At 54.1% G+C, this 9,966-nt stretch overlaps 1 protein-coding gene across 1 annotated transcript; it reads right to left on the bottom strand.

The window, feature by feature from the left end:
- Nucleotides 1–3,983: 3,983 nt before the first annotated feature.
- NECHADRAFT_94645 (uncharacterized protein) lies at nt 3,984–5,687 on the bottom strand (the record flags this gene model as incomplete). The annotated part of the gene is made up of 3 exons (XM_003045286.1): nt 3,984–4,837; nt 4,897–5,541; nt 5,639–5,687. The coding sequence occupies 3 exons, from the start codon at nt 5,685–5,687 to the stop codon at nt 3,984–3,986; spliced, it is 1,548 nt and encodes a 515-aa protein (XP_003045332.1).
- Nucleotides 5,688–9,966: the final 4,279 nt, after the last annotated feature.

Below are 9,966 nucleotides of genomic sequence, written 5' to 3' on the forward strand. Positions count from 1 at the left end.
GAGTCCCTTATTGGGTCCCTCTCCGAGAAATCGGTCCACACGCCTGCTCACTGCTACTCTACCGCAACTCTTTGCTCCCCTTTGCCAGATTCAGCACCTGCTGCCATGGCTTGCAGGACGCTGGCGTTTCCCCTCTGACCCCTGATGAGTCTTGCGTCAGACGCATTGAGAAGGGAAAGGGTTCATCAAATCGGCCGCTCAACCGGGGGCGGGTTCGGCAGATGAAGACTTCACATGCTTATTGTGAGAGATTGTCAATCCCTCGCTCAATGCATCTTACTCTCATCCTTCTTCACCGTGATTCTGCCTGACGCGTGCGAGACAGAAACGGGTACCCCCCTCAGACAGTGAACTCGTCCCCTGCCTAGCGCCGTGATCGACGGCATCCCTGGAGAGGCAATCCCTGTAAGCCACGCCTTCTCTGAGCCCGGTCAGTGGAGAGGGGGGGGGACACAAGTCGGCCAGGGATGATCCCAACTGTTCAGCACCAGAGGAGATCCCCATCTTGAATCCTACAGTACGGATGACTTGCTTTCCCTTCTCTCTGAGGGGGTGTTTGACGTTAGTTGTTGTTGTGTCGTTGTCATTGCAACTGATGCTACTGCATGTCGGCTCTGGGCCGATGATCGACAAATGGGCCGTCTTTCTCTTTTCTGTCTAGTCTCTGTCTTGTCCTTTTCGATGGGATGGCGTCTGAGATACAAAACATATAGAATCACCCCGGTCTGGGTTTGCTGTGTCGGGGAATCACCGACTTCACGCCCCCCTGATTCGGCGAATCTTGGGCCCGTTGCCGTTTGCCGTCTATCCCCGTCTCGTCCGTCTTTGCCCGACATTTTTTTCTACATTGGTAATTGCAGAGGGAGACAGACAGAGATACAAAATATAGAGGCAGAAGAAGCGTCTGTGTGTCTGCATCCTCACGATGGCCTAAAAGGGCAAGACGGCGGAAAACCACGCTGATGAGCACACCATCACCATTTTCTCTGTTGCTGTTCTTCTCGATCATCATCTTGTCTGCCTTCTTCTCCTTCTTCTTCTTCCTGACGTAGCTTGAGCCAATGTCTCACTCAGCCCGTTCCCCGCCCTCCTTGCTCAATGACGCTTTCTCCCTCGTTTCTCCTCTCCATGGAAGCATCAGCAATCCTTCTAGCGTCAAACTCTACGACCCTTCCTCATCAACTCTTTTGGAGTCTCTTTTTTTCTTTTGCTTCTTGTTCCCACACACATGGTCCAACCAGGATGAATCTATTGCGATGAAAAAGTCACACACGCCCCTCCCCCCCCCCCCCCCCCCCCTTTTTTTACCGTTCTTCAGTCCACACAACACGTGCCGATGCCATCCTCGCGCGTCGTTAACTTGCAGATTCGCCTTGCATTGGCTTCGATCCTCAAACTGGACAAAAAAGCAAAAAAATCTCACACGCCCCCCAATACCCTTTTTTTTTCCAGGCTCCTTCTAGGTTTTCTAGCCCTTGCTGTGTACGTACCCGGAATCTTTCACCGCGATTATGCAGGTTGACATCTCTTCTGTCTCTCTCTCTCGAAACAAAAAAGAACGCAAACTCACAAAATGCTCGTGTGCTTCCCTGTAAGCCACATACGCACATGGCACCGAGCGTTGCTGCAAGAGAATGCTCAGTTGACGGTCTGATTTTTTTATTCTCCCTCGTTACTGTCCTGCCCGATTCCTCTCGGTGATCCCCTATCTTGTGCTTGACAGAGAATGTGTCTGGTGGAAAATGGCTCTTGCATATTGAATGTCTGCATACACGAAGAAACGGTGTGTGTTGTTGAAATGTTAGACCGACTATTACCGCCGAATGAGTGAGTGAGTGACAAACAGGTCAACGACAACAGGGCCGTTGCCGCCGGCGTTACTTTGCGTTTTTTTTTCTCACTCTGGGTGTCGAGATAATCTAGAGAGACAATAACGCCATGGCGCTTCCCGCGTTGGCTCTTGTGTCTACGGCGCTCTGCTGTATACGCGGAGTACTCTATCAAAGTACAGTCAAAACGGCAGATGCCGTTTATTAGATGGCAATGGCTTGGACAAGCTCAGCTTTGTTCTACCGTATACGGTAAACGCCCAGAAGGAGTCAATCAGCCAACAACGTTGGAAACCCTTGACGCCGTACACTACCCCATCGGGGCATTAATTCCTCTAGGTTGCCCGAACCCCCAGCTTTTCTCCAAGTTCCGTTTTTTTATTACTTTTGGGAGGTGCAACAACTGTCGCGCCGACAGTTGGGCGTCTTGCTTTTTGCGTCCATCCCGAGAAGGTGTTGTCTCAACGCCCTGAACATTTTGTCTCTCTGCATCGTGTCTCTCGATTCTCCCTCGTTTCAATTGGGGTACCCGAAGAAAAGGCGGGATCGTATCAACACCCTCAGATGTGTCACCGTCTCTTTGTAAAAAGGGTGGCACAAATGTCATGATCTTCAGATCCGGCATGGCCACGTGCTGATATTCGCCACGCGCGCGTGCGCACACGCTTCCTGTCATCGATCTCTCTTTTTTTTGCCATGTGAGAGGCGAACATCAGAGACAAAAAACGTTTATCGAACACGTAAAAAAAAAAAAAAGGGGGGGGGGGGGCGAAAGGAATGGAAGCTTCGAAGGAAGGTGTTCGTGGGTAACATTGCAGCGTCGTAGATGGGGGTTCCCAAAACTTCTTGACTCTTACGTGTGTTGTTCCCTTGGTACGTAGTACAGCTTCACATTACCCTCTTGTTATCTAATACTTTTGACTGTAGAAACTAGCCCCCAATGATTTCTCCCTTGATTCAAAGGGCAATAACAATAGTTATCCCCACTCTTGATGTCCATCCCCTCCCTCTTGATCATCCCCCCGGTCCTCCAAGCTCGTGCAATCCACGAGCCCTAGCGTCTTTTTGCTTTCGCTCTACCTTTCCTTATCCTGTCTAGTTTAACAATTTTGCTACTGTAAACATCCCGGTCTGCCGGAGTGGAGACAATTACAAGTTGCTGCTACTGTACAGCAAAGAAGCAGAAACAAGTTCAGACGGCGGGGGATCCCCCTCTTCAGTAGAATCCCTGTCCTTTCGGCCAACGGTAGACGATCGAGATGAAAGAGACCGGGGTTGAAAATGCAGTTGGGTCTAGAGAGTCTCGTTCTCTCTGGTCTTGATATTACACCTTGCCTACAATGTTCACCAATTGGCTCGAGTTCCGCCTGTTGGAATGTCATCACCGAGATTCACGTCAAGGGGGGAGGAGGATGGATGGACCCGGGTCAAGATTCCGGTATTGATTGAGTACCCATGATATTTTTATTTTTTTACTCATTTGTCGGTCTACCCTTGTTTTTTTGGTGTTTCCCCCAGTAAGAACCAACAAAGTTCGTAATCAACAAAATAATGGATTCGTAAGAGTAACAAAGTATCCAATTCTCTAAGAAAACCCCGTATCGCCAATTTCCCCCAAAGGGTCCCATAGTTCCGTTCCCGTAGTGTTGTTTCCCAATGCACGCCCCGTCCCGGTAGATCAAAGACGCGCCAAAACTAGAAAACTCCATAGCATAAAAGTGGCATGAGATGTAAGATGCAATACATGTTTCCGGCCGTTAAAAGTGTGTGTGTGTGTTCCCGTGTGTTCTCGGTGAGAGAGTGTGTGATGATGTGTGTTGATGTTGGTAGTGGTAGTAAGTAGTGGGTCTTCCTCCTCTATCTAGTTTCGTGATATGATATGATATAGTATTGGATGCTTTTCAGTAGAGGCCTCTTGTTGCTCAGGCCTCTTGACAGAAAGGAAATTGTTATGTGGATGCTTCATCAACTAAACAAGAAGAGGCTTGCCGCGGTGGAGAGTCCAGCCTCCTTTGATCGACAATGTGGTGCCGTGTTCTCCCACAGAGTCTGCCGAGGCATGTGATCCGTCATTATCAAGAGAGATAGAATGTCAAGATTCAAAAAAAGAAACATGTCGTGAGAAGAGAAAGATCGGATCACGAGTCAAAAGAGTCATTGACTCTCCACCTCGACAAGCTCGACAAGCTCAGGGTACCGCTGGGCAAACGCCTCGCTCAGCCGCCAGTTGGCCCCGTTCATGGCGTGCGCCATGAGGGCATCCGTGAGCCCAACATGGCCCGTCTGGGGATCCGTCACTAGCCCGTCGAGCGGCTGGTAGGGCCAGTTGATGAGGCGCAATGAGTCAAAGTAGACCCGCTGAAACTCTTCCGTGGCGTACACCTCTTGCTGGTCTATCATGGCCTCGCGCAGTCCGCCCCAGAGGACGAGGTCGACCCATTGAGGGTGCCGGATCGAGAGCTGCTTCTCTTGCGGTACGTAGTCGTCGCCCACGCGTGCTCGCCTCTCGGCCGTGGGGTGAGCCAGCCAGCAGACCAATGTCTGCAGAGGCGCAAAAATCGCAATCCTCTCGGTGAGCCTCGTCATGCCCGCAATGTCCACCAGGCTGCGGATCAGGTCAGTGATGGGGTGAGGCGAGCACGGAAGCTGTCCCTGAGCGTCGTGGCTCCGGAACAGAGACCGCACGTCCACGGCGGCCGGCCCCAGCGTCTGGTAGATGGACTCGGCGGTTGTCATGCGGCGGCAGTCCTGAAGGAAGCCCACCAGGAGCTCGTCGAAGCGGCAGGCCGGCGCTGTCGTCAGGACCGGCACCGGCCAGCTGCCGGGGGAGCTCGGCGTGTGGTGGCCCTTCAGTGAACCGAGGACTGCGCCTGGGGGTAGTAGACCGGATACATGTTCCACGCGGCCTGCTGATGCTGGTGGTGGTGGTGGTGTTGCTGCTGCATGTAGGTATGGGGGGTGGCGGGCGGAAGCGAGGGATTGCTGAGGCGGAACCCGGCGTCTAGACACTGAGCGTGATTAGCCTCCTCTCCTAGGCGCACATCAGGTAGTCCTTGGGGGATCGTACCGTGATGGTCCACTTCTTCGTACTCCATCTTGATCACGTCCTTGTGGCCTACTGCGTTGATGCTGGATGTGCTTGTGTTGTTGGACGGCAGCATCGAAGCCGGCACGCTCGTGGGGATGTAGCCTGCGCTGTAGTCGTCGGCTGATGATGAGGGGCTGGAGACGTTGGAGGGGACGGGGCAGGGAACTGTGTTGGCCCATGACTCGCAGTTATTGGGGAGGGGGACATATTGCTGTCCATAGTCGGGGAGGGAGTTGTAGTCGCCAGAGGGGAAGGGTGAACCGCGAGGGCTGGGGATGGCGCCGCTGCCGGAGCTGAGGTTGTCATCGTAGACTGCTGCTGTCAGCGCATGCCCATACACCCGCGACCTCTCTCTCATACCTGGTGCGGAGTAGGGAGACGAGGTCATGGACACGCCCATGGTCTCCTTGAGTCGCATAAGCTCCTCCTCGAGCGCCTTATTCCGGCGCAGAAGCTCTTGAACAGTCTGGTCGCGGCTCTGCTTGCTCTTGAGATCCTCCAGCTCGCGCTCCAGACGCTCAATATGCTCCTTGGTCCTGGCGCGGATAGCTCGTTGAGCCTCGCGGTCGTTGGCTCGCTTGCGGGCGAGTTGTGAGGGTGTGAGGGTAGAGACGCTTCGGGTGCCTGCAATTGGGGTTCGTGTTAGTGCTGATCAATGGTGATTGTCCCTCGTTGCTTTTGCTTGACACCAAAAGCAACGAGCAGAGGTCAATCGACATACCCTTCCGCTTGGTGGTCTTGGCGGGCTCTGCTGAAGATGAGCGAACCATGTTGTCGGTGTTGCTGGTGTTGTGGTAGTGTGTTGGTGAAGAGTCGCCGACGGGGGAGGAGAGGTCTGAGGTTGTTCGACGAAAGGACATGGGGATCTGCCGGGTCATATCAAGTCCCGGGGACAGACGACTAGATATAAGCCAAGGCTTGTTGGTGTTGGTGTTGGTGATGGTGATGGTAGGTGTGCAAGGTGTGTTGTGTACAAGAGATGTCAAGTCTCCAAGAGATCTCCTGGCGAAAAAGCAAAGAGAAGAACAAAGGTCCCAGGTTGGAGTATTTAGATGATGCAGGCAGGGTATTCGTAGCTGTGGAGCAAGAGCCTTGGAGCAAGTGTTCGCATGGAGATCGGCCCAGCTAGTTGATCGACCTGGGCTCCTCGACGGGCCAGGGGTGTTAGTTATAGCATTTTGGCCTCGTCTCCCTCCTCCGCGCCTCTGGTGTGTAGTCTCTGGTCGTTGGAGTACCTACGGCACTCTCGTGGTGGTGGACCATCCTCGGAGACCCTTGGATCCATGGGTATACCCCAGTAGTGTGCCATGGCCATGCGCCATCGCCCATCGGGGGCAAGGCTAGGTCCAGCGTGGGTCCCCTCAGTCTGGTTGAGCGAGCGCGGTCCGGTGCGCCACGGCAGTGTACCAGATACGTCGAGCTTGTACTGTCTCCCCATGTGTCTGGTGTCTGTGGTGTGTCCCTTGAAGCCAGACCAGAAACCTGGACCAACCTTCTTGCAACCTTCGGGGGTGGCTTGTATCTCTGTGGATGCGTCGTCCTGTCTCCCGGATCAAGCCCGGACGGGGAGGCGACAGAGCAGTAGACTTCAGCTCTTGTCGTCTTTGCTTGAGTGTCTCTGAAGCCATTGATTGTTTTCTGTACTCAACAGCCCTGTCCTTGCCCTTGCCTTGCCTGTCCTGCCCTCTTTTAGACCTGCTCTGTTATGCCCAGGTGAATTGGCTGCGCCTGGTCTGGCCTGGCCTGGCCGCGTCTTGATACAATGCTTGTCCTCTGGCTGGGGATGTATCCGGACCATGGGCATGGCGGGACTTGGGTCATCCTCCATGGATCATGGCTCCAGAGGTTGAGCAGAGTCGAGTCCCCACTGAAGCTCACGGACCCTTCCCTTCCTCTCGCATCTCCAGAAGAGAGGCTCCGCTCGACGGACCACGGATACTGGAGGCTTCGTGGGCGAAGTGGGTATCGCATCCTCGTCCTGGGCTCTCGCTCCCCTCGCTCGCTGTACCGTAGGTGTAGACAAGGCACGTTGGTTGCAGGCCATGGCCTCTCCTGTCACCGTATGCAGTACGGCCAGGTACAAGGCCTCCGCGCATGTCCGTCCTTTACCGCAGTCAGAGAGAGAGTTCAGTTCGCCGCTTCTCGATTGCTTCTCTGTAGAAGCCGACAATTAACCCAATACTGTAAGCTACATGTCACTTGGGCGGTGGAGACAAAAGAAACAGCAACCAGAAAGAAGGGCAGAAAAGGGCGTGCAATGTCTCAGATTTCTGATGGCCTTCCCGGGGGGCGTGCGGAGGGCTGCCCTGGAGGTAGACCGGGGCTGGCAGGCCGTAGCCCTAGAAGCCCATCAGGATCCATGGTCGACGGGTTACAGCGCCTAGCGGAGAACTCCAGGGCAATGCCATGACACCGTCGCGGCCCCCCTCTTGGAGGTGTGAGAGAGCGCTGCGAGAATAAACTTTGGCCTTGGGCCGCTTGCAGGAGACCTAGCCGATATCCGGCGTAGTCGAGGAGGGCGTGGGTCGGTCGTCAGAAAAGAAGGAGGGCCGTGTCTCTACCAAAGAGTGGCTTTCGAGTAGCGCGCTGTGCGGTCGACGGCCTATCCTTGTAGGAGGGGAGGAGAAAAGAGTGGAGTTTTGGGATGAGAATTAGCTGGTGGAGCACGTTGGACCAGGGGGAATAGCAGGTCGACCATTCCCTCGAGGGCATAGCGGGGAGCATGGAAGAGGGCCTTGCGAGCAGTAGCATTGATGAGCAAGAGAGAGAGAGCCCTAGGGGAGTTGAGTTGCAGTAGGAAACACCAGGCGGTACTGTACTCGTTAGCGTGTAGGGCGTAAAGCCATGCGCGCGTAGGCGTGAGGCGTGAGGCGCTTTGCAAGTCAGAGATACATGCAACACATCGGCCATCTCACCAGCAGAAACGTGGGAGCGTTGCGGTCTGTCTGGTCTGGTCAAAGATGCAAGTAACTACCTACGGATAACAATCTTCCATGGTTTTACCTTACTCTCCAGCATGAACACGGTCCCCCGGCAAAGGCAGCCAGTCCCAGGACGTCGATCTTTCTCCTCCCCTCCCCCATGTCATCATCACTGCACATCTGGCGGTCTAACTGTTGCCTTTGCACATGGCATTGGGATCCAAGGAGGGGATGGGGAAAATCTCCCATGGCATCCCCTCTTCGGATTCCCCGCGAAAGAGAAAGAGGGACAGGCGCGCCAGAGATATCCCAGCCGCATCTCCTTGCAGATCAGGCATCATCATACGTACAGAGTGACAGCCAGTCATGGCCCATCCATCCATCCATCTTTTTTTGTCTTTCCCCTGCCTCATGCACGCGCGAGCGCTCTGCCGCGCCCATTTCCTGAAGCAGGCTTTTTTTCCTCCTCCTCCTCCTCTTGATAACGCATGGCAGTGATCCGAAGGGATTGCCTCCTCCCTTGGTACAGTAGGCCCCCCGCCGTCCATCCATCCATCCATCCATCCCTCCATCCATCCATTCATCCATACAACAGAAGTCCCCGAAACACCTCCATCCTACCATCAGCCATGTGCGCCCCCCTCCTTCAGAACGACGCTGGACGAAGCTCGGAATTATCCAGCTTCCACTGCACTACGTCTTTGGTCCTCGTGGCGACTGGGTCGGAGATCCGGCGGGTGGCCGGCATCGCACATGGCGAAGACGGCACCGGACTCGAGTTTACTGTTGCAGGCAAAGCCTCAACCATTATCATCCATCATCCATCGTCCATCGTGGGGAGGTAACCGTCTTGTAGCCCCCGTTTTTTTCGATGGAAAGAGAAAATTCAACCCCCCACCGCCTCTCACGCTGATTGGGAAGTTTGTTTCCATGCATGATGGCTGCGCTTGAGTAGAATGTTCTTTTTGTTCGCCAAAGGGGCTTGGGGGCGCCCGCTCAGGCTTGCTTCTGCTTGATTTACTTTTTCCCGTCAAGTTGTCGGGACGGCAAACTGTCCATTCATGGCGCGTCATGTTTGGGTGCGGCGTCATCCATCACGGGACGGAGCAAGCACCCTTTTTGATGGAAATGAATAGTAATCCGACGCCCTCTCCGAAACGCACGGGAGAAGGTGGAGGATGGATGCTTTACCAGATTTCGGTAATTTCGGTCGCCTCGAGCAGCCATTTTCTGCGAGGTTCAGCTGAGGTAGGTCAGGACGGCTCTCCGTACCTTTTTAAGTCTATCTCTGCCGTGTCCAATGCCGCTTCCATGGATAAATCCGTACATCATGACGTTCGCTTGTAGGGTCCCTTGTTCCCATGGCTGGCTTCTATCGCCCCCTCGTCTGCCCTCCATGTCTTTGTAAAGAGGTGAATGTCCTCTTGAATAGTCAACCAAGAGACAGGGGCTATTAGATGCCCAACCAGACAGAGCTGAAACCTCCGTGATGAGATGCGCCACCAACACACACACACACGCACACAAGACACACAATCCTCAAACATAGAGGCGACCCGGCAACGTGGTAACCTGCCCAGATGGCTGCCGTTGACGAAATCGGCTTTCTGCGAACAAGGGTGGGTGGGTGGTGCGCGCGGTGCCCTGCCCGAGAAAAGAAAAAAAAGTCCACATTTCTCGCACGCGCGCGGCGGATCCGTGGAGTCAGAAAGAAAAAAGCAAACAATTCTTTCTCTCGCTGAACTTGTATCTTACCCCAGGAAATAAGACTCCAACAGGAAAAAGAATCCTTGGGACCACTCGGAGGGCTTGATGGGCTTGCGTGCTTGGGAAGCGTGGTCCATTGATCGCCCGCCACAATTCCATGGGCCCCTTGCCTCTCTGCCTGCCTGGCTTGATTAAACCCATGTGCTACCAAGTTTCTGATTTGTTTTGTTTTAGACGGGGCCCTTGCTCTCAGGGTCTATTGCCCATTTTGGGAACCTTTGCCCTTGCTTGTTTTTAAAATCACAGTCTGTAGACAGTCATGATATGGCCCTGCTTCGTGCGCAATAACCAACCCCATGACCAATGCCTCATGCAGCGTGATGGCTCAGCTTCAGGGTTGATTGGACGTTTTTGACTGTCC

This window comes from Fusarium vanettenii, assembly GCF_000151355.1.
Source record: "Fusarium vanettenii 77-13-4 chromosome 6 genomic scaffold NECHAsca_20_chr6_4_0, whole genome shotgun sequence".
Classification (NCBI taxonomy): Eukaryota; Fungi; Ascomycota; class Sordariomycetes; order Hypocreales; family Nectriaceae; genus Fusarium; species Fusarium vanettenii.